This window comes from Apium graveolens, unplaced genomic scaffold (assembly GCF_009905375.1).
Source record: "Apium graveolens cultivar Ventura unplaced genomic scaffold, ASM990537v1 ctg2397, whole genome shotgun sequence".
Lineage (NCBI taxonomy): Eukaryota > Viridiplantae > Streptophyta > Magnoliopsida > Apiales > Apiaceae > Apium > Apium graveolens.
The window spans coordinates 1,079-26,470 of NW_027417636.1; the positions used below are offsets into that span (position 1 = coordinate 1,079).

General features: G+C 31.6%; 1 protein-coding gene across 4 annotated transcripts; it reads left to right on the forward strand.

Moving 5' to 3' along the window:
* The first annotated feature begins 4,042 nt into the window (after window positions 1–4,042).
* Window positions 4,043–23,150, forward strand: LOC141700445 (SKP1-like protein 21). Of its 4 annotated transcripts, none has more exons than XM_074504219.1 (11): window positions 4,043–4,183; window positions 4,853–5,244; window positions 14,169–14,266; window positions 15,104–15,322; window positions 15,698–15,895; window positions 16,000–16,113; window positions 16,217–16,301; window positions 16,640–16,773; window positions 16,898–17,043; window positions 21,927–22,020; window positions 22,694–23,149. In XM_074504219.1, exons 3-11 carry the CDS (start codon window positions 14,231–14,233, stop codon window positions 22,697–22,699), a joined length of 1,032 nt encoding a protein of 343 aa, XP_074360320.1. In that variant the 5' UTR covers window positions 4,043–4,183; window positions 4,853–5,244; window positions 14,169–14,230; the 3' UTR covers window positions 22,700–23,149. The 4 variants fall into 4 exon arrangements, with proteins under 4 accessions (XP_074360320.1, XP_074360322.1, XP_074360321.1 ...); XM_074504221.1 differs by having other exon boundaries at window positions 14,169–14,263; XM_074504220.1 differs by lacking the exons at window positions 4,043–4,183; window positions 4,853–5,244 and having other exon boundaries at window positions 13,827–14,266; window positions 22,694–23,150.
* Window positions 23,151–25,392: the final 2,242 nt, after the last annotated feature.

Sequence of the window (25,392 nt, forward strand, 5' to 3'; positions counted from 1 at the left end):
TAGTTCTTGCCTTTTCTTTTATTCTTAATACTCCTGTAGTTATCAGAAGCTTGATTAATTTCCTAAGAACATTGTATAGATGCCATCTAATACATTGTCAAAGGATGTACGGGACTCATGACTGGTTCCCAAGTGGTGTTTTTAAATAAAATTATTAATGACACCTAGAGTCTTATGTTCGATCAATAATAAAACTGTGTTTTGATCATCATAAGCGTCTTTGTTAGTCTGAATAATAAGACTAATTTCTTTTGCCCAAGTGTCTATGAGCTCTTTTCTGTTTGGCTTTCCGTCAATATTTAAGATATTATTACCAAAAATATTAGAATTTCCTTTAGCCTCAGAATTATTAAAAGGATAGAAATTACCTTTTCTTTTTCTGCTTCCTTCAGTTTTCTCTGTACATGATGTTTCTCCTGATTCTCTTTTTGGTGAAGAAGATGCTGAAGGAGGTGCTGAAGTTTGATGAGTGTTCGTCCTGAGGTTTTCTATTTCCTCATCTTCAGAACTATCAACTTCTGTTTCTTGAAGGTCTTCCTGTTCTTTAGAACTGAAACTTTCAATTGTGTTAAGAATGTTGTAATCATTAAAACCAAATAAAGATTTTAATTCATTACTGTCTTCTATTTCTTGGTTGGCTTTAGATTCATCCTCTAACTCCATTAACCTGATTGCTTGTTCGAGGACTTTATAGTTGTCTTCGTTAACTTATAATTTTTCTTCTTTTATGTTATCCCAGAAGAATTTTTCTACTATTTTTATGTAATTCATGTTGATTTCTTATCAACACCGAATGGCCACGTCAGACTGCCAGGATTTTTTCCAGTTCCTAGCTCTTCGTTCCCGACACTATAGTTGGGGTAACTATATTTCCAGATCCTTGATTTGTGCTCTGGATCTTCATCTGTTGTGATGATTTCTTTTCCTTTATGCTGTCTTTCTTTGAGGGCTTCAAGGATTTCATGGTTGCAAGGACATTCTTGAATTGTTGATTTCAATTCAGTAATGATCTTTGCTGCTGCTGCCTCAATGTTACCTGTAACATGGTTAGCATGCTGAATTTTAAGCAACCTAAGGATTTCTCCTATTTGTGGCTTAATATTTTTATCGAAATCCTCTAGTAAATCCTTAATGCTCATCCTAAGATTTTCTTAAGGTATTCTATGATTTCCATTGAACGCTAATATTGAAAAATTAGAAGTAAAGATCCCAGTGAAATTTTTTCAAAATCACCTAGTATCTTCAACAGATATTCCTACAACACCACTGAAGACGTACTTCTTTGGTTCAAGGTCTATTACTTACATAATACATAGCTTAAAACCCCGTTGGGGGTTACTACTCGCAATACATTACTAGTACTCTCTGGAATTAAGAAAGAGTTTTCATTACTAGTACTAAGGCTTAGTTAATATACAAGATTAGTCGTCTTCTAATAATTTATAACGTAGATGTTAGCATTTGTTTGAAACTTCTTTGCCCAAAACTTTCTTAATGTAACACTTCATAATGGCTAGAGTCCATAACTACCTCCATTTGTCAAACAACCGTGACGTGTCGCGCACACAAACATATATATACCAACCCTCCCCTACAGCGGAAATGAGTTTCATTGGAATAACGTCAATTTACATATAAAGGTGAAAAGACTTGTAGAGTTTATTAAATATAAAGGTTTATTAAATATAAAGGTTTATTTTCAATTATATCCAGAAGGGATTTAGTGGGTGAAAGCCCTCTACTTCACCACATTTCTACATAGTAATATTTAATTTATAAATAATAACTCATACAACATTTCTACTGCCAGTAGGGTGTTGTTAGTTCACCCCTATTGCCAGTAGGGATAGTGCTATTTCACCCCTACTATCAGTAAGAGTGTTGTTAGTTCACCACTACTGTCCGTAGGGGTAAAGTTATTTCACCCCTACTGACAGTAGGGGTAGTAGTAGGGGTTAGCTTCGATTCCCCATATGAACAAATTGTGTAAAAATATTCATACCGCCTAAACGAAACTACTTATACTTAGACTTCAACTGACTGTCGGACTTCCGTCACAAAAATATTCACACAAAAAATGTATACTGCGTCAGAGGTCAATGCGCATGAGTTGATCGCCATCTCGGCGAGATAGTGTGGATATAATTGATCCTATTCAGGTGTGGTGAAATAACAACACCCCTACTGACAGTAGGGGTGCAAAAACAACACCCCTACTGACAGTAGGGTTGTTGTTATTGCACCCCTACTGTCAGTAAACTACCAGTAGGGAAAAACTAAACCCCTACTGACAGTTTACTGACAATAGGGATGGAATAACAACACCCCTTAGGGTGGAAAAACTAAACCCCTACGCGCAGTAGGGGTGGTTAATTTTCACCCCTACTATCAATAGGGTTTGAGTTTTTCTAGTAGGGGTGTTGTTTTTTACCCCTACTGACAGTAGGGATAGGGGTGTTGTTTTTGAAACCCTACTCATTAAAATAAAATTATACATATTATTCGGATATTCATTCCGGGCTAAAACAATACAATAAAAATACTATATCGATCTCGCTAAAAAATATTTTATCAAACCGGACGATAACATAATGTGTTGGTCGATATAATATCATCAGAATAAAATAAAATATGTTATCTATTTGGCTTAAAATAAAATAATATTTAACCAAAGCTAAAAGAAAATAAAAACAAACTAAATTTAATTAGATGGTTGATATAACAGGATTAAGGCTAAAACAAAATAATATATATTATTGATCTACACTAAAACTAAAATTAAAATTAAATTCAAACTAAAGGTAATTCTTATATTATTGATCCATATTAAAATAAAATTAAAGTCTATCTAATTCGTTGTTACGTATAATGTAGGCTTAGGATTATGGGATAATTAGGATCCGACCCTAATAATCGAAATATTAAAAGTTTGATTGCAGATCTGTGTGTAAAATGTTTGGGTTTATATAATTACGGGATTTTTTCAAATTCTGTAATATCCAAAACTATTTAAATAAAATTAAAATAGAGATGATTCCTTAGTCAATATAATTACGTGTGACTAAAATAGATCAATACATGTTATTCATCCGGACTAAAATAAATTATACAATTAATTCATGATAAATCAAAATTAAAATAAGAAAATAATTATCCCAGCTAACATAAAATAATATGTACTTTTATCTAGGTTTATCATTGATACATAACCTTTATATCATTGATCCGGGTGTAAACAAATTAACCAAAAATAAATTTAAATATAATTAATTAGATTTGTTCGGTATACCAAAGTAAAAATAATTCGTTTACTATTAATATGAGCTAAAATTTATCTTTTAATTAAAACATAATTATCTTTTGTAAACACACCTAAGAATTTTAACAAAATTAAATCTTTAAGTCAGTGATATTTCTTTAAAAACTAAAATTTTACTAAATTATACACATGCATATATAAAATAATTATCAAATCATATTATCAAATATTTCTAATAAATAAATTTCAGAGTTTAAAATTTGCATTTCAAATTAAATTCAAATTTATATAATATTAAAAACAAGATGCACGGGTTTTAGGCTATTATTTTTAAAGGACAATAAAATACATCATTTTTAAAAAAACTGCTACATTTGTTAATTTTCTAGAACTAAATACAATTGAACAATGGACCGAAATGTCACTTTTGAGTGCTAAATAGTCCAAAATGTCACTTTTGAAAATAGTTGCCCAAAATGTCATTTCAAAACAGTACTTCGTCTTCCGTTTTGTATTTTTAGTGCAAAACGGTACATAGTGTTCCGTTTTAGTACTTTAATTTTTTTTAAAATCTTTTTATAATGTGCAAAACGGTGGTTAAAGTAGCGTTTTGGCTCAAAACGGTACATCATATAGTTTTTTAACCAAAACGGAACTTCATCTACGTTTTACGCATAAAAAATTCAAAATGTCAAAACGTTACACGAAATTCCATTTTAGGTGTTTTACATAAACCGTACACGATGTACAGTGACATTTTAGGGTCATTTTTAACCCAAGTGACACATAATTGATAACTGTACCGGAAAACAAGATTGATCAGAACCTCCGCCGCTAAAAATGGCTCCGGCGGCAAACTATGGGTCCCACACAACTAACTCAAGCCGGCTTATCTCTCACAGCTCCAATAGATACAAAATATCTGTATGTATTCTCTCTAATTTCACTTATTTTGATGATTTAACCTAATTTTATTTCATACTTTTATCATGACTATTCTGCCTTTTCAATGCTCATATTGGTTAAGTATTTAGTATTTGTGTACACACCTATTGTTAAGTTGTAGAAGTGACTGAGTTGTGTACGTTTCGATTTTAGCAAATTGTTTCTGGTTTTCGAACTTGAGATGATGATAGAAAGGAAGTTCGCTATAGAGGAGCTCTGTTAGTAAGTTGTTAAGTGTTTATTATTGCAATGTTTGGCGAAATATAACTCGAAAACAGATGCAGATTATAAACAAATATTAGAATGTAAAAATTAATAAAAAAGAATACTAAAAGTTACCCGTGCATGGCGAAGGATATGAGGTCATACCAAGAATTTGTGATAAATTCGACCAATGTTTTATACTAGTATCTACGTTTTCAGATTGTCAGTAATTGTTCTAGCAGTCAATTTGTCAAAATGACCTGTACCGAAATATCCTCGTGATATATCTGTTGGCATGGAAATTTAGTTTTCTGGTTCACACTTTGATACTGCATTTTTCATTGTCATCCTTTTTAGTTCTTTCTTTTATTTTGCTATGTATATGATGCTACTAAGAAAATTATTTATATTAAATATTCTTTTGTTTTTTTTGTTGCAATGAAGGTGAGATGCATGTTCAACAAAGAAACTGACCTATCTGGCTATCTATAATGGTCCACCTACCCCTCCCTGTACTAAGTGATATCATGCTCTCATGCTCTGTTAAATTCTTTTCCGGAACTGGCATCTTCATCTTCGTTGGTGTAGTTTGCAATTGGAAACCAATGCTCAAATGGACGGTCTCATGGATGCTCCATTGCTGTAGTTTGCAATTGAAAACCATAGTCCCATGGATGGTGTAATGCATGCTTCATTCTCAGTTTTGCATGCCATCAGCCCATCACTTGGAAATATTATTGGCAAATATTGGTATATCCGTTCCTGCGCGTGTATTTAGTCTCAATGTCACAGAATTGGTGGGATGGCAAATTGATGGGGCATGACTCATTAAAGCTGTAAGTGTATTTCCTTCGTTCTATACAGGTTGTGATTCAGTGTAGACCTTAGTAGCTTATACTGGGGTTTTTTCTTAAATCTCTTGGTCATTAATGATTTCAACTGATGTTTTTTTTGTGTTTTCACGATTTCTTATATATATTTCATTAATGATTGCATTTGATGCTGCCTGCGGGTGTAATGGTGTTTTTTTGGAGGTTTTACATTAAAAATATTTAAGAAGTATTGTTTTTTAGTTGGAAAAGTTAGTTGTCTGGTTTGTTGTTATTGATTAAAATATTTTTATTTATTTAGTTATTTTATTGAATAGAATGATCGATCAAAAATCAAACCGACAAAATTCTAAAATTTCGGCTTTAATATTGTTAAATATCAACAACAATTATGACTCATCAACAATCATATGTCATCAAGATATATTCTTAGTTTCTCATAAAATCCGAAAATAATATAGTATAGAAATAGTATAAATCTGTTTATTTGTACATAAGTTTAAATAAAATTATTATGTAGATTTGTTTTAGGGAGAAAAGCAAGACCATACTAAAACAATTCCCACCACTACTAACTAGTCCTTGTGCTTCAAAAATTTGTAATCATTGTTTTTCTATCAACAAGATTTCGTGCCTTTGTTTTTCTTCATATCCATTTTTGTTTGCATGTTTTAATCATAGTTTCCTGGTAAATTAATTGGCACTGGTAAATTAAAACCTCTGTTATTTTGGTTTATTCACAGATTTGATTGTCAATTTAATTAAAATCAGACTATGTATTTTTGGTTGATTTACAAATTCGTTTATAAATTTTAAAAAGAAATATTGTGTACGTCACTAGGTAATTTAGGTTAACTAAAATTGCATATAAATCTTTCTTGGTTCATATTCATAATTCATTGTTCCTTAATAATACAAAAATTATAGATCAAAATTTGACCCTCTTTTAGCAACGTCAGCTTTTGCCTTTCACAGTTTCTGCGCTTTTCGAATGTGTCGCATTTTGGAACCACTTTTTCCTCTTTGAAAAAGTTAACATGTCTGAGTGTGACAAATATCATCATACTTCCAATAAAATAGTTGAGGCCCCCAATTTTAATCATTTTAAATAATATTCCCCGGCCAAATCTACCTCTGTTTGACATATCTCATAACTATTAGACTTGTTTAATTGGTAGGAACCATTACTTGGAGACTCTTTTATTTTATTTTTATTGTTGATATATAAAATAGATAAATTATGCAGTTATATACTCTTTCTCAGAATGCAATAAGTTATATACAAGCAACAATAGTGTGATTATACTTTTGTACTTTAGTATATACACACATGACACAACACATTATTAATATTCTTATATGAAGAAAGGTAGTTTGGTCAGAGAGAGAGAAACAAGAGTTTATTGGAAGAGTTTCCAAAAATACATATTCCAATCATTTATCTCAGGATTAATAAAAAACGTAATTTATATGGTTGATTTGCATGTTCTATATGTCTTCTTAAAATTTATTGGTATTAGTTTACTTGGGTTGCACATGGAATGCATATTTGTATAGAAGATAGGTTGATAGTTGAGATATCATGTTGATTGTTGATGTTTTTTTGAAGGTTAGCTTTTGTTGTTCATTCGCTCTTTCTTATGTCTGATATGATGTTTGATGGTTCTAGTTTCAATTACTTAAGATTAATATACAAAGTAGTGAGTAAAAAATTGGTCCTTTTTGTTGCAATTTTTTCTCAGCTCTTCAAATTTATTCTTACTCTTTTCGTTTTTAAAGTTGCTGTTTTTTGAAAGTGCACAATGAAGTTCATATAGTAGCAAAAAAAATTCTTTAGTCAATGTCAATTCTATAATTTAAGTACCCACACACATATACCTCCAATAAAGTTTAGATCCTCAACCTCCAAGAGGAGAGGTTATGCGCTAGGCTAAGCCTTGTAGAAAATAACTGTGGACGCCGGGTATGTTAGTGTATGGAGAGTAATTATAAAATTGTAAATTTATTCATTGCATCTGTTACATTTCTTAAAAGCCTTGCATTGCATCTTAACATGTGATGCGTGACAAGGGCGGGACAAGGAAATATAATCTCCGCAAAGGATTAACTAAAACACACAAAATTCCGCAGATTCAAATCATAATGTTCAACTCTATTCAATAAATAAGATTACAATTGTTTATATAAACTTCTATAACTTAATCACCAAGTAAGATCCTCCTAATAAAGGAAGCAAATCCTTTTTTATTCTGAATCATAATCTAGAATATTTCTACTTATATATATATATGACATAACTATATTTTAAATAACAATTAAATCTATTTTTAACTAACAATATTAAATACATACAAACTAGTATTCTAGTTTTTTGTTCCACAGCATTCGCCTAGCATTCGCCTAGCATTCGCCTCGCCGTTGAAAAATACCTGTCCACGAGTTTTAGAATACTTGAGAATCAACGAACAAAGGGATGACTTGTCATAGCCCTTGAAGACATCCAATTCTAACTCCATAGCAAGATCGTAGGGAACAAGATGCGAAGAATAAAAGTTTTTTGTGGTAGTCGTGCTCAATATGTTGTTGATGCCTACAAAATCAAAGTGCTCCACTATGATGATGTCGGTTTTCTTGCTCACAACTTCAATTTTAGGCGCATCATCCTCATAATGTTAGGTAATAGGTCATAATGTTGGGTAATTGGCGGTCTTGTACTTTTTCTCCATCAACAACATAAAGTTTCACATTCTTTCACCATTAGGTTGATTTAGAGGCGGAGATGGAGGTCTTTATGGTGGAGAATTATGTTGCAGACCAAGTTTACCTATAATTAATTTGAGTGTTGCTTGCACATCTTGCATTTGCAAACTCATACCTTCAAATGTAACTTCCAAATTTCTTAATCTTGAATTGTTATTCTCAATATACGTATCAAGAATGCTGTTTACTTCGTCAATATGAATTATTATTAAAAAAATTGCCCGATTTACAGGTTCTGGAAAATTTATTATTGTTTTGCAAGTTCTAGGGTTTGGTTTCTGCTCTTCTGGTAGCAACTGGAGCAACTTCTGGTGGCTGCCGGGAGCAGTTTCTTGTGGCGGGCAGTTGCTAGGACAGTTTATGTTGGCTGCCGTGAAGTATTTGATTAAATTCCTGAAAGACAAGATGGCTGGGCAGTGATTTTTCATGCGTTTGTAGGCTAATTTTGGTAATGGAATGGTTGGATATGGTAATTGGTTACTGGTGAGGTTGGTGTTTGGGTGGAGGAACAAAGGCTTTGATACACTGACACTCTCTGATACTACTGGATTGGGTAAAGGGTTAAACAAGGGATAAATGACCTATCTCTACAGAGAATCAGTAAAAACACACAAAAATCCGCATATTCAAATAATAATATTTAACTCTATTCAATATATAAGATTACAATTGTTTATATAAACTCCTAAAACTTAAACACCAAGTAAAATCTTCCTTATGAAGAAAATAAATCTTTTTCTTATTCTTTACCGTAATATACTAATACTTATATATATAAAAATGTATTTTTAATAACAATGAAATCTATTTCTAACTAATACTCCCTCCGTCCCAACCATTTGTTTACATTTGGTTTGGGCACGGAGGTTAAGAAAAATGATAAAGTAGTGGTGGAAAGTTTAAAAAGTGAGTAAAGTGGTGGGACCGATTAATATTTTATATATAAAGTGGGTATAGTGGATGCAAGTAGTGGATGGGTTTACTTTTTATATTATAAAAACTTTACTACTTCTGGAAAATTTTGAAATGTAAAGAATTGGAAGGGATATCCCAAAAAGGAAAGTGTAAAGAAATGATTGGGACGGACGGAGTAATATAAAATAAATACAAACTAATATCTAATTATTTGTTTAGCATCACTATGCCTCATGTAAGGAGTTTAATTTTGAAACTTCCATTGAAAGTGATGAAACTTTTTCCTTGACATGTATTTAAAAGTCATATTCATTATTGATTATGATGTCTAAATGAATATGCATTTTTTTTAAGTTTCTCAATTTTTTAATATACATATGCTTTTATCTTTACGATAATAAAGTTAAGAAAATGGAAGGATGATGAGAAATGTGTACAGAAGTAGGTCCCATTAGATCTAATAATTTTATGAATGTTTACTATCAACATAAATTAGATATAGGTCCTATTAACTTTAAGAAATACAATTGTAATCGGGGAATCCTATTCTCAAGATTTGTAATTACTCCCTCCGTCCCAATAGGGATGACAAAATAATCCGATCCGACGGATACCCGATCCGAAACCCGAAATTTTGGATTTACCGAACCCGATTTTTTGGATTTTGGATTTGGATATGGATTTAATTTTTGAACCCGAAAATTTTTGGATTTGGATTTGGATATTAGGTATACCGATCCGAAACCCGATCCGAAATCCGAAACTCTATCTGAACTCGATCCGAACCCGATCCGAACCCGATCCGAACCCGAAATCCGAAAAAACCTGAATTGTTATATATATATATTAATTATATATATAATATTAGAATTTTATATATTACACATTATAATATATATGTATATACTATGTTACCCGGACTCGGGTATGGGTGTCGGACACGGGTTCGTATCCAAGTGTCGGACTCGGCAATATTCTGAAAAATTTACATGTTTTTGGCCTAAAATAAGTGTCCAAATGTCCATACCCATGTCCGAGTGTCGAGTGTCCGACACGGGTACTCTAAGTAAAATGAAGAGTCCGGGTAACTAAGTATATATATATATTAATAATATACATTATACATATTATTATATAATTTTTAGAACATATATTTTTATATTTATGTTAAAAATTAACTAACTATAAAGTTTAATTAAATATAATTATTCAATCATTTAAACAGGTGATAAGGTTTACAGGGTTAACAAAACATCTTTTAGTAATAAATCTAAAAAATTGGGTATCAATTGAGTTGATTTTTTAAATATTAGCTATACATATAATAACACAATTAATGATGTGGTGTAGTGGTTCAAGATGACACATTAAAGCTCTTTCTCTACAAGTCGCGTGTTCGATCCCAAGCACTTCCACTATCAATAATTTATACAAATTTTCAGATTTCGGGTTCGGGTTCGGGTTTCGGGTTCAAGTATGAATATCCAGTTCAAAAAAAATTCGGGTTTCGGGTATACCCGAATCCGATCCGAAATCCGATGGATCGGGTTCGGGTATTCATTTTCGGGTATTTTTCGGGTTTGGGTATGAATAAAATTTTCGGGTTTGGATATGGATTCTGCAATACCAGACCCGACCCGACCCGATTTCCATCCCTACGTCCCAATGAATTCTTAACATTTAAAACATTAAGTATTTTAAAAACTTTTTTTGTTTGAATAAAAATGAAATGTTCGAATTTTTATTCAAAAAAAAGGAAAATCTTAAAAATAAGTTATTGGACTATACTAGATAAGAGCATTAAAATGTGTGTCGAACTTTCCATTTCAAATGTTAAGAACCTACCGGGACGGAGGGAGTACAACTTTACAAGAAATATTGCCCATGATGATGGGATAAACTTACTATTTGTTTAAATTAGAGTTAGGCCCGTATAAATTTAAAAACTGAAAGGTTACAAGTAAATCATAAAGAGGTCGGTTTTATTAGATTTTTACTTTGTTAAAAATAATGTTTATTATGAGAGAAAATTACTGAATGCGTAAATTTGAGGTAGGTCTGCTAAAAGGTTAAAAAGCCAAAAATTTAGAAGGTGGCGTAAAATGTTATATAGAGATGAAGTCCAGTCAGATACGGTAGAATATTGATAAATAAAAATTTGATAAATGAAAAACGACAATGAAAATAATATTTTTTTCTCGGTTCCAACATAATAGAAATAAGTTAATTTTGCCTAAATAAGTGACGAAATTCGCGGTCTCAGGGATATTCATTCATCGAGGTTCAACTCTTAGTTAATTTATCTAACGGAAAGCATGAAGATTAATGAAGGCTTACAGTTAAATGAAAAGTAACGGAAGACAAAAGGACTATTATGACAAGTGGGTCCTATTCGTCTAGAACTTATGATATTAAGGTACATTCCTAAGGATGGAAAATATAGATTACTTCCTTTAATTTAAGCACTTAGGAACTTTTTATGATGACCGACAAATTATAATAAAGCTTACATAAAATAGATGGCTATACAAGTAAAAACAACAAGGTGATGTTTCAGTTTTATATATATACTCGCTTATAACATGTGAATGCACATGTTTTTTTCTTAAATATTTTAGTTATTAATGATTTCAATTGATGTGGGCGAAATTGATGCTTTTCAGTGTGTTTCGCTAATTTGTTTTTATATATTTTATGAATGATTGCAATTGATGCGGGTGTAATTGGTGTTTTGGAGGTTTTATATTAAAAAGATGTAAAAGGCAATGCTTTTTAGTTAGATAAGTTAATTGGCTAGTTAGTTCTTATTGATTATAATAATGTTATTTGTTTAGTTATTTTATTGAATAGAATGACCGACCGTAAACCAAACTGACAAATTTAAATGTTTTGGTTTTAATGATATTGTATAAATATATTGTATATATGTATATTTGTACATATGTATATCTGTACATATGTTTAAATAAATTATTATGTAGATTTGTTTTAGGGAGAAAAAGAAGATCATACTAACGCAATTTCCCCCACTAGTTGCCAACTAGTCCTTGTGCTTCCAAATTTATAATCATTGTTTTTATATCAACAAAGATCTTGTCTCTTTGTTCTCTTCATATCTATTTTTCTTTGTTTTAATCATAGTTTTATGTTAATTTATTGGTACCGATAAATTAGAATCAGACTATGTATTATTAGTTTATTTACAAATTTGATTATTAATTTATTTAAAATCAGACTATGTATTTTTGGTTTATTTACAAATTTGTTTATAAGTTTTGAAAAAGAAATATTGTGTTTGACAATATGCAATTTGGGTCATCTAAAATTGCATATATATTAATTTTTCTTAGTTCATACTTATTGTTAATTAATACTAATACACAAAATTATAAATCAAATTTTGGCCCACTTTTAGCAACGTGTTCTTTGCCTTGCATAGTGTATGCGCTTTTTGAACATGTTGCTTTTTGAAACCGCTTCTTACTCTTTCAAAAAGTTAAATGTCTGAGTGGGACAATATACATTCACGAGGAATGTTCCTTATGGTGGCAAACGTCGCACTAATAGGACCCACTCTTCAGAAAAGTTTTATCATCATATAATACTTCCAATAGAAAGTTGAGGGCCCCCACTTTTATTCATTTTAAATAACATTTCCCGAGTTTTTTTCCAGCTAAAGCTACCTCTGTTTCACGTATCTCATAACTCTTAGACTTGTTTAATTGGTAGGACCCGTCTTTAATTGGTAGGACCCGTGTCTTTAATTGGCGGGACCCGTTTCTTGGAGACTCATTAATGTATTTTTTTGCATTTGATATAAAATAAATAAATTACGCACTTACAAGCTGTTTGTAATGAGCAGCAATAGCGTGACTATAATTTTGTTCTTAGTATACAGAAAGCCGTTGATATTCTGATATAAAGAAAGGTAGTTTGATTTTTGAGAGAGAAAAAAGAGTATTTTTGGAAGAGGTTCCACCGCACATACATATCCCAGTCATTTATCTCAGGTCTTATAAAAACGCCTAGTTTTTATGGTTGATTTGCATGTTTTATATGTATTCATAAAATTTATTGGTATTAGTTTACTTGGGTTGCACAGGGAATGCATATTTGTGTATAATATATGTTGATAATTGAGATATCATGTTGGTTTTGATGTTCTTCTGAAATAAGGTTAGCTTTTGATGTTCACTCACTTTCTTATGTCTGATATAGTGTTTGATGCTTCTTGTTTCTATTACTTAAGATTAATATACAAAGCAGTGTGTTAAAATATTGGTCCTTTTTGTCGCAACTTTTTCTTAGCTCTTCAAGTTTAATTCTTCCTTTTTTCCTTATTTAACTTGCTATTTTGTGAAAGTGCAATATTTTTCTTAGTCAATGTCAATTCCAGAATTTTAATTACTCACATACACATGCCTCCTATGAAGTTTGTATCCTCAGCCTCTGATTGCCAGGAGGAGAGGTTATGCGCTAGGCTAAGCCTTGTGGAAAATACCTGTCCGTTGTGGACCCCGTGTGTATAGTATATACGTTCTGTTCTCATAGTAGTAGCTTACATTTCTCCCCCTTTTTCAATTTAATTTACATTTGACTTTTTTGCACGTATTTTATGGTGTTAAGAATAAGATGTAAAAGGTAATACTCATATATAACATTAATTTTTATTGTAAATCTTATTTTTTTACACCTGAATATGCATGTGTAAAAAGTTTAACATAGCTTAAATTAAAACTGAGGTAGTACTGGTAGTAGCTCCACCGAGTTAAATGCAATCTGCTAAATATTTTGTCCATTAACGTTTTGTCAATTTTAGTTATAGATTATAATTGTTTATACTAGAGTAGTATTTTATAATATAAGTATATAGTTTAAAGTGTGTGGAGAGTAATAATAAAATAGTAATTTTTTTTACTGCATCTGTTACCTTTCTTAAATGCCTTAATCCTCTCTACCTACTACCTACTGGCTACTACTATGCAATCATGTTAAGAGTTTACATTTGAAACTTCCACTGAAAGTGATGAAACTTTTATCTTGACATGCATTTAAAAGTCAAATTCATTAAAGATTATGATGTCTATATGCATTTTTGCAAGTCTATCAAATTTCTTGATATTCATATGCTTCAGGATAGTTAAAACAGATGCAACTATTATCTGTCACATTTAGTAATCTCTATGTCAATCTCCGGTACAACTTTTTGTTCATATATCTAAATTTATTTGCTCACAAATCTTCTTGTAACACAGGTCACATCTAAATAGTAAAGTGAAGAGAACAAAATCTATCAGACAACCTTGTTGCCAATACCATGTCTAAAGCTGAAAGAGAAGTGAAGAAACCCGTGGTAGGGTTGTTTTATGATCCCTGTGCATTCTTATTTTGTCCGATTTAATATCTTATTTTGTCCAATTTAATATCTTATTTTGTCCAATTTAATATGTTATCTTAGTATTTCCCCTCTTTATATAATTTACTGAGAAATTAACAGAATGACTTTCTTTGATATCAATGACTTCCTTTTTGTATCATTTCTCCCTCCGTCTATGTTGTTACGTGATTGAATGTTTTTCAGCGTGTAGTGACAACTGGCAATCTTAAAGCTTAATACTTAATAGTAAAAGAGTTTATTTTTTTACTTAATATTCTCAGTTCAGGGCTGTTTTTGGTTTTGATTTATTGCTCACTTTAAGAATTTAATCTCGTTTTTATAAGGGTTAAATAGTGATTTTGAAAATCTTTCAAATCAATTACCCTGAAATTTACTTATTTAATTTAAAATCAGGGGTACAGCAGAAAAAGTTTGGTTCTATAACTTCTTTGTTCTAATGAAAAGCTGAGACTGGTTTTTTATAATTACAAAATAGTGCACATATGTTCCAAAGTTAAAAAGAACACAAAATAAGTGATTTGTTTTGCTTGTGTTGCTAATAGATACAAATAATTTACAAAACTATGATACTGTGTAGTGATTGGCTATTTTTTTTAATGTTTACTAAAATAGAAACTTTTTGATTAAAAAATATAATGTGGCTCCATGGGGTACCTAACATTCCTGAAGTATTTGTGTTGAAAATGAGATCTCATGCAGCATACATAATCTGTCTTCGCTGCCATAGAGTTTGTACTCTGTACCCTAAATTCATATGGTTTTATTCTTATGATATTTTATTGTGGATTATAGGCTATGGAATCCTATGCATGGATTCAAACTGCTGACGGTTCTGTACAAGAGGTGGAATTTGAGGTTGCAATAGCATGCCCCAGAATTCGTCATGAAATGGAATCAGGAGCTGGAACTTCGAAGAACAATCCTATAACACTACCTGAAAAAATTACACCTACTACTTTGAGTTTAGTGATTGACTATTGCAGATTTCATGCAGGACGCCACTCCCTCCAGGTTAGATATAATTGCTTGAAACTTATGATTGGTATGCCATTTCTTTTCTACACTAAGACTGCTGTAAAATCTTTTGTACTTCTCCCAACTGTAAGACGACTAAAATGAAAAATGCAACACAAAAAATCTAGTTCCTTACATCGGCAAATAAAATTAGAAGGGGGATATGAAAAGTTCATCTTTAAAAGGTTGAAAAATGTGCAGAATTTAAGGTTTCAGGTAACTCTTTGAATTCAAAGCAATGACCAGTAACTATGTAAGCAAGTGAATACAAAAGAATTGATTCCTTTGGTATATTATGTGGCAGAATTTCCTCTGCAATAGCATGAAGGACATCAACAATTTAAATTTTAGAGTTGATTTCTTTTTGAATAGGCGCACGAGAGTTTTAATGAAAACTTCCTCCAAAGGGATGCAAGAATTCTGTTGGAGTTGCTTAAACTTTCAAGCCACCTGCAACTGGGAAAACTGTTTAAGGACACCAAAAATGCACTGGCCGAAAAGATTTGTAATAAACCTACTGAAGAGATATGCCGTATGCTGAACCCATATTTAACTGAGGATCTTTCGAAGGTTTTCTTCTTGTAACCAGCATTCTTATTGTCTAATATCAAGTTGTGAAACATATTGTGTTTTCTTTCTTTTGTTAATCTAATGTTGATTAAGCAATTGGGCAGGCCAAAAAGTCGAACTTACGAGAGTGCCCTAAGTATGAAACACGAACGAGGCTACGTAAGAAGCTCTACTCTAACAGGAGAGAGTCATTAGTGAAGAATGTAGAGCAACTGAAGGTGAACTTTGAACGTTTCATCTGATAAAGATTAACTGAGATTTATTCAAAATTCCATAGTTCTTTTAAAAATTTGACTGTTGATTACTTTACTATAATGATAGGACTTCTTGGCTGGAGTAAACCCTAGTCAAGATAAAGATACTCGTGAAGTCGATGATCTCGTATCATTTGTTAATGGAGATGGAGGTACCTTCCTTTCTTCACCCCTTCATTTCTAGCATGCAAACCTTTTTTACTGGCTTAAATAATATATCTGAAGCTCTTTGTGTGCTACCTGGGCGCACACATCACAATAGACAAGCATGTTTAGTAAAAAGTAATGGAATTTATCTATGGTGTAATCATCTTATGGTATCTTCTTGTGATGCTTTTGGTAGTCTGTTAAGTCTGGATGGTTGTTTGGAAAATGATGCTTATAATTGCATCAGAGCCTACGGTTGCACATTGTAGTTTGAAAGATGCTAAGGTGCTTTTGCTTTTCATTATGCAAACTCCAGAATTAATGAGTTCCGTTACTTTGGCAGATACCCAAGGGGTCAAAACTACAAAGGAAAAAGATAAACATAAAAAGCAGGAGCAAAAGAAAACCTCTTCCAGTAGTGCTGCTGCTTCTACTAAAGCCTCTACTTCAAAGAAAGTCATTGAAAAAAATGATGAGGTCAGCCACCTGATATCCATTGTGATATTGTTGGTTTTTTATTGCACCTCTTTCAGTAACATACTGTTTAGTTTTGGGCTAAATTTTAAGTACCTAATAAAGATGAACATTGACATTTTTCTAGGATATAAATGCAACGGATTCTGCAAATTCTAGTGGTTCCAGCTCTAATACAGCAGACCTATTGGGCACACAAGATGAAAGTTGCAATGTCAAAGAAGACACATTTTATGATAACTTGGATCCTGTGAAGGATGCAGAGACTACTAGGTTAGCCTGTTAATCTTCTAGGTCTTCTAAGCATAATTAAATTAGTTATACCCGAAATTACATTTTGCCTTAGTTTTCTCTGACTGTGCCCCTTATTCTTATAAATCATGTATTTTTCCAAGTTTGGAAATTTCAATTAATCCTGTTGACAGTACTTTTGTCATTTGCAATCTATTTGGATCTCATACCTTGAGATACTTATTTTGGGAGCTGAATAACAATTTGTCACTACACATGATTGATTGGGCCACTACGGAGTGGCTAAGTCTTTTATAAATGCTTCATTCCTGTGTGGAAGATGTAATATATATATGTGTGTGTGTCTGTGTGTGTGTAAGTAAGTGTTTGTGCGTGTTAAATTTTAGATTTTTAAGTCTTCACCTTAGGAATAACTTTGTTTTTTATCCGGTGGAACATTAAAAAAGTTGACTTCTAGTAAGGATTCATAGGTTTGTAATCGGATTAAGTAGCAAAGTGGTCACTGAAGTGACAGCCATATATCACTTTAGTCACTGATCCCAATGGGGTATCATTTAAATCGCGGAAGTCATAATAAATATCAAACATGTAACTCTAAATATGTACTCGAGAATTAAAAATTAGTTTTATGCCGTTCTATACATTTATCTTGAATGCTACGGCAACCAAATGAAAGTTATGTATTCTAGTATTTTAGATAATATATTTAGATTTTTAAAAATTTATCTACTATTTATTTATAAATTTATAGCTATTTTATTTGATTTAAATAAAAATTATTAGAATATAGACTTAACCAAATCTAGATAAATTATCATAAATACTATAATCCATAACTTTTCATTTGGTTGCAGCACCATTCAAGAAAAATGTATAGAACTTCATAAAAATAATTTTTAATTCTCAAGCACATATTTAGAGGTATTTGTTTGATGTTTATCATGACTTTAGTGATTCAGATGATACCCTGTTGAGATTGATGACTTAAGTGATATATGACCTTCACTTGAGTGATCACTTCGATATTTAACCCGTTTGTAATCATATTTTCTTGCAGGTAAATGATGAAAATAATTCACTAACAAATGATAAAAATGTATCATAAAGACATTACGATTAGCTAGCACATTAAGTAGGATTGCCTCCGGTAATCATTATTATATTTGTATTCTTGTGTTTTGCCCAATGAAGCAATAACAAAATAGTTCTGAATATAGGTAATGTCACAATTTTTGAAACTCATGTTATTTGGAGAAAGTTAACATATGTTATGTGAGCCAATATTAAAGTTTTTCTGGGCTAAGGGATTGTGATCATTGAACATGACACAATTTTGACCGACTACTTTTGCCCATTAGTGCCTATGTCTAAATAGAGGTTAGTGTTACTTACCGCTAGTCTTAACCAATGTTCTGATGATTTCTTAAATGTCTAGTCTTTATGCTGTTTTATACATTTATCTTCAAATCTACCTAGTATACTAAATACATCATATAGTAGATGTTTACTTCATGAAATTACTTGGAAGTGTTGGATTGATTGCTACTTGCATGTTTTTGCTTTTTGCTAGAGTTAGCTCGGTGTTTTGTCCACCGGATATATAGTCATTATTCGATGTTTTAACAATATATCTGCCCGTTGGCTTCTAGAGATTTTGTTATGCCAATATTAATCCGATTCTTTTGATTATACTCGGAATTGAATTTGTATTGGTGATTATAAGTTACAAAAGTTTGATAAAATTTAATTTTTTTGCCTCAAAAGTCAGAACTATATATGGTCAAGGGGAGATCTAGGTTCCCATATCAAATCATCACTTTCATCTGTATATCTTTTTTGACCCTTCTCTTATCATCTTTTACTCTGAACTAAAACATTCAGATTGACTACTACTCCCCCTTCAAGCAACGCTTTAACTAGAATAGCTATATGAATTAGACGTATTATCTTAATATGTAAACCTGAAATTACTTATGTTATAATATCTAGTCAATTAACAAATTTGACATTACCCATAGTATTGGATTCTCGTTACATATACTTAGAACACGCCTATTAAAGGATTTAACCGTGAAAGATTAGGAAAACAGATCTTATCCATCCGGCAGAGAGACTAATATGAAACAAATTTTGTTGGATGTGATGGAAGTGAATTAGCGGTTACTAGATTTACCTGGGTGAAACATGAGATATTAGTTACTATGGAAATTAAATAAATTTAAAATGGTAAAGCTCTTTTCCAAGAAAATGTATACATACCATTAAGAGAGGTTGAACTTAAGTGGGTTACACATCCTACAGTGGATAATCTTTGTCAATATAAATTATTCCAATGGGAGTCTATTAACAACCCTTTGGACTTTTTTTTTTCTTGAAGGCTATTTTTTCCAAAACAGAATCTAGGAGTCGTTTAGAGCATTAAATGTTTATATATTTATATTTATATAAATATATAATGATTTAATGATATGCAACATTCTCTCCTTGCCCCCCAAATTCCCAAGGCTGGTCTCTTTTTTTTCATCAATATTTGTTTTGGTGATTTTTTTTCTAACAGGAGCTGACTGAGATAAAACCTAAAGGATCTTAATATAAATTTTAAAAATGTTAAGCATGTGCTTGACCGGTTGGAAGAATTCAGAAAGACAATAGTCACATACAAGACACAACACACACTTTTTTTTATGTCAGTCTTAGACTTTATTCAACGTGTGATGTATCATAATATTTTTATAGAAAATCATATTGTAGTAGTTGATGCTGTATATGGATTGTTTTTAAAATTTAACGTAAAAAAAGAATCAAAAGTAAATATCTAGATCCAAATTAATCGGGTTTCTATATTGGATCAAATTTATTTTGGATATCCGAAATTAGAAAAAAAATCTAAATTCAATCGGAATATATATATATGTATATTTGGTGCCCGTAGGAGGTTTACCTCCTGGCTCAGCCATTGGCCGGAGCTTTCATGGTCGAATATGAAAAGATGTATGGTGCCTTCATGGATAACATTTTTTCATCACAATTGCTGACAAGAAGATTTTCATGTTTGATTTTTATGTCATTGACTTGATGTATTAAACTTGTGATGATGTCGTAAAATTTTAATGGACCTCTGTAATTTTTTTAGTACAGTAGTATAGAATATATAAAATATTAAATAAACTTGTGAACATGATATAGTAATTTAGTAAACTTGTTTGACTTGTATTTTATGAAGTTGTAAATGGACTTCCCAAAGATTGCATAAATGTAAGCGCTACTGCCCTAAGATATCAGATCTTGTTGTGCTGGCTTTTGTACCACATTCGTATTAAAGGTGAATCATGCCTTGTTGCTTAACTGATAACACTATATGAAAATCTAAAATGAAGGGAAAAATACGGGATACATTCTTTAGACGCATCAAGTGTGAAAAAAATAGTACTAACAATTCAGAGATACATAGTAAAGATGAGTTATAGCGTGAGATTATTTTTCTTCAGCAAGTGGCATGCTATGTTTAAACGTATGTATTGCGATAAGTTGCCATTTTACATAGGCTTTATTAAGATGCATTAATGCTATTTTCCATGCATATTTTAGATTCATTTCCTTAATGGTATCTAGCTCACTCCCTTTCCGGGTGGTCAAGGGTTCAAGTTTTGTTGAAGGCAAAAGGGGATGTGTGAGTTAATTTAAATAAGAAAAGAAAATATGACATGTGTGTAGGAATTATAATGCAAATAGTGTAAGCATGTAATTCTTAATTAGGTGGACTTTAATGTGAAGCTATTGGTATGCTTGCAAGACCTTTCCTGTATAAATATATATAATGTACTATATTTATTATTATTTTTCAATCCATGTGCTCATTCTTTGTGTGAAACCGTCCGCGCACTGCGCAGAAAAATTAAGTTTAGCTTTCATGTGGTTGCGTCTCTTTATTTACTTACTTCCTACTTTTAGCTCAATGATCTTGAATATATGTAGTATTTTTGAAAATGATCTTTTTGGTTTGGTAATGGATCTTTGAAACTACTTTTGTTTTTTTTTGTGATAAAGTAATCAGTCTTTTTCATACGAATTCCATTTTGTTAAATCTTGATTTCGGGTAAAACCACCTTCATTTATTGTAGTTCGCCATTTTTGTGGTAATAATCCTAACCATCTAATCTGAGATAAATTGTATTAATATTGACCTCTTAACCAGTTTTTCCATTGTGTCATTTTCACACGCATTGCGCATACCCCTGCACACAAGGAAAAACAAGCTCACATCCACATACTTGTTCTTGAACAGTTTTCTATGTTTGCCTCTTTATAAAGAATCATGATATTGCATCTTCTCAGATAAATTTCATATACTGAAACAACTATTTTTTTTAAATGCTCCTGTCAACGTTTTAGTGTTCCACTTTTATGTGCCATATAGTTAACCAGGTCTAGAATGCTGCATGCGCTCAAAGTTGTGCTATTGTTCTGCTCTCAGTTCTGTTCCGGTCACATTCCCGACATGTGATTTCTTGTCAGTTTGATTTCGACAATGATATATTGTTGTTCGATGCTTAATGATAGGGCTCTGAAGTGCGAGTATAATTCTGCACCTCATTAGCATTCCTTTAGACTATTTGTTTATTTGAGGGTTCACTTTAGTATCTATTTTATACATTTATCTTTGTGAAATTATTGCAGCTATTGTTTTGCATGCTTATTGGAGTAGTTTCAGTGTTACTTTTTATATTATCAGCTTCGAATGTTCTACAACCTTTTTTCTTTTTAATATTAGCTTGCTCTTTTGTTGGCCATTTATTCAGTAAAACGTAAGAGTGGCCTTTCTTCTTAACACTTTTGAAAGCTAGCATAATATTTACCTTTGACCTTTTTTTGTATGGTTACTTATTTGTTCTCGCCTTGTGCAGGATGGTAGAGGAATTAGCTCGGTTACTAAATTTAGATCCTACTCAGATATATGGAGACCCGGAAGTAGATTTTCATGTTACAGATTATGATAAGGTACAAATTTATACTCCTTCTTTAAGTTGTGCAATAATGTTTACTAAATTTATACATGTAACTGGTATATGAAGCATCAGTTCTAATTTCTAAAGAGAGATGCAAATTTAGAATCGATGCATCATATTTATATAAACATGTATATATGTTTCCATTAAAGTTATTATATTTAGACATGATAAAATTTAACATGCTCATGATTGGTTTTGAAGTAAATAGCGTAAATATATTTTGTATTATGACACAGGATTAAAGACCTGAAAATAGGGTGAACAACAAAATGACTTGTGTTGTTCAGAATCTGTTGTATTTTGTTATCACACCAAGTATTGCCATATAACCCTACTTACCTTGTCTTTTATGCACTAATGTTATTTCTTAAATCATGTTTTATTCAGTCATTGTTGCATCTTAGTATCATTGGTTGTGCATAGAAAAGATAATCGAATAATGCAAGTTAAGTTGGATTACAGATTACTATCATGTAGTCTCTAGGAGGATGCACAAGTATCCTTTAATTTGTTGTTTACAGTTCCCCTTTTAATTTGATATAATAATTGAACCCTTACTTCCATTATATATTTATTGACATACTCGCTCCCTAAGAACTTTTGGATGTTTTCATCCTTGCACATATTTCACTTATTTATGTAAACTATGTTTGGATGGACAGGAGTAGGCCCTATTGCATGATCGGCTGTAATCCGTATTTGTCAAGATTTTCCTGGGGATGGCTCATGTGTACTAAGTGCTTTAGACTTTTGAGTTAGTATCTTAGGTTGGGAATACCTATAGACTATAGAGTTAGTATCTTAGGTTGGGAAAAGCTTATGATGTATGATTTTGAGTGTAAGATGGCGGAGATTGGTTGTGAAGTAGTCGTATATCTTCTCTTCATGTGCCAAGTATAGTTGCTCTTCTGTCTCGAACGGATGAAGGTCATTGGAGAAAAAGAATTCATTGTGCTCAAGCCCAGATGTACTTGTGAGTTAAATTCTTCACTTTAATGAATAGTTTTCAAGTGCAATTCAGATATGCAAGCTTTTTAACCTTATAGTACATCGCTTAAATATCTTAAATATGTTTGGTTGATTGTTGTTTATACTAGGCTATGAGAATTTAGAATGCTCTTTTTCTATGCATATTTTTTACAGTTATATTTAGAATGTACATAACCTATTTTAGACTCCCTTATCCAATTTATAAAGGCCCTGTTTGGAACCGTTTTTTCGGAAATGCAGTTTCCCAACTTATCTGCTAATCTCCGTAGAGCTGGTAGACAATCCTTTTTTTGTTTTTATTTTTCTCATGTCACTTCTACTTTATATTTACACGAGCAATTGATAGTAGGGTAGTTTTTTAAATAATCATAGTGATCAATTGCTATTTTAATATTGTAACCATGGAGTTTGTTAGGGAATATTTCCTCGGGGATGTTTCCTCATGCTCTGCAAGACTTCAAACTACACCAGAGATAATCAGAGTAAAAATTAATTAAATTTTATATTTTGGGGTTTCTATGGTATGCACATGTACGTAATAAGCATAAACTCTCGTAAGTTTGACTTATTTTCATTAGTGGAATTAGTTTTAATCTTAATAAATTTTTCCGCATTCACATCAATTTTACAAATAAAAAATTTCACAAATAAAAACAAGTCAAACGCACGAGAATTTATGCTTTTTGTATGCCTATATGCACACTAAAAAACCCTTTATATTTTTTAGATCGAAGGACTACAAGTTTCAACTAAACCCCAAAATGTGATTAATTAATGTCCAACTCAATATATGTCTTTATATTGTTGAAGAGTATAAGGCCTTCTACGACATTAATTTGGCACCCCGGAGTTTTAGAACTACCGGTTATTTAACATGATATTAATTGGACATTTCCCAACCATTTAAGATTTTATACTTTATCTTAAGGTTTTAGACTTGATTGATTACTTAACATATACCAAAATCAAATTTAGAGCTATAAAATTATACTACTACAACAAATAACATGATTTAAATTTTAGAAAAAAAAAAGTTTTATTATCAGATCAATCTATATGAGGATCATGAATGTGTAACGTGGCAGCCCCCAAGGCACTTGGCAATGGTGCACTTTTCAAATTATTAATATTTCGGAGGCACATAGAGTAATATTATGTAGATTAATATTGTCAAATATGCGAGCATTATGTAAAATTATTTATACTTTTTTTGAAACACATGGAGGCATAGGCACCCAAAGGTCTCTACGTGGCTCCGCCTCTGCTCATCTCGCATTCAAATTCGTTATCCTCATATGTCTACAGATATGTTGTATGTCAGTTTTAATCATTTTTTAAATAAAATTAACAAAAACAGCCAATTTCGTGTCTTGACATGTGTCGCCGATGGAATACGCAACTCACGGAGGAGTAATTCAGTTACACTTTTTACAAGCGAGTATTTACCAAAAATATACATCCTCGATAGGGGCATTGGATAATATGTTAAATTTAAATATCCAATCTGCAATTATCATTAGAATAATCTGTTTGAAATACAAATACACTGTACATGCATCCATAAGTTGGCCATTGTACCTATTATCACTTCCAATCGCACAACAAAAAACATGGCGGTGATATGATGGAGGAGAAGACCACTCTCTCATCTTAACTTTCCTAAGCACCGCCAATTCTCCTAAAACTCTGTATAATTCTTTAATATTCTACTGTAATATTGTGGGTCATTCGTCCCCATCCACCTTTCTTTACATATTATATATAGGGGATGTTCAAATAGAAACACCCTTAAAATAAAAACTAGAAACAAGCACAACCCAACATGAATTTTAAATACACAACCCCTTACATAACTCTTACATGCAGTCTGTTATACATAACCATGGTTGTAAAAATCGGAAATCGGAACTAATCGGTTGAGGTACCGATTATAGATTAATCGGCTAATCAGGGATTAATCGGAATGATTAATCGGAGTACTAATCGAATGTATTTTAATAATAATTTATAAAAAAATATTAATATATTATAATTATATAAAAAATCATTTTACTTTTGATTGATATCATAAAGTACATTGTGTAATATCTCAGTAGGAATATGTATTGTCTGTATGGACCGTACATTACATTATTTTAAGTGTCCCACCACTGCCCATATAACCCAATGTATCTATCTATTTTAATCAAAGGCATCTTGGGAATCGCGCATCATCTTCTTCCTTCTTCTGCTCGTATAAACATGTATGTATGCTTTTCTTCCTCCTTAAGCTCATCTTTTCTTCCAACCATATCGTTTACTCTCTCAAACTTTCACGACTGTCCCGATTATCTCCGATTTTGACCCGATTATTAACGATTTTGACCCGTTT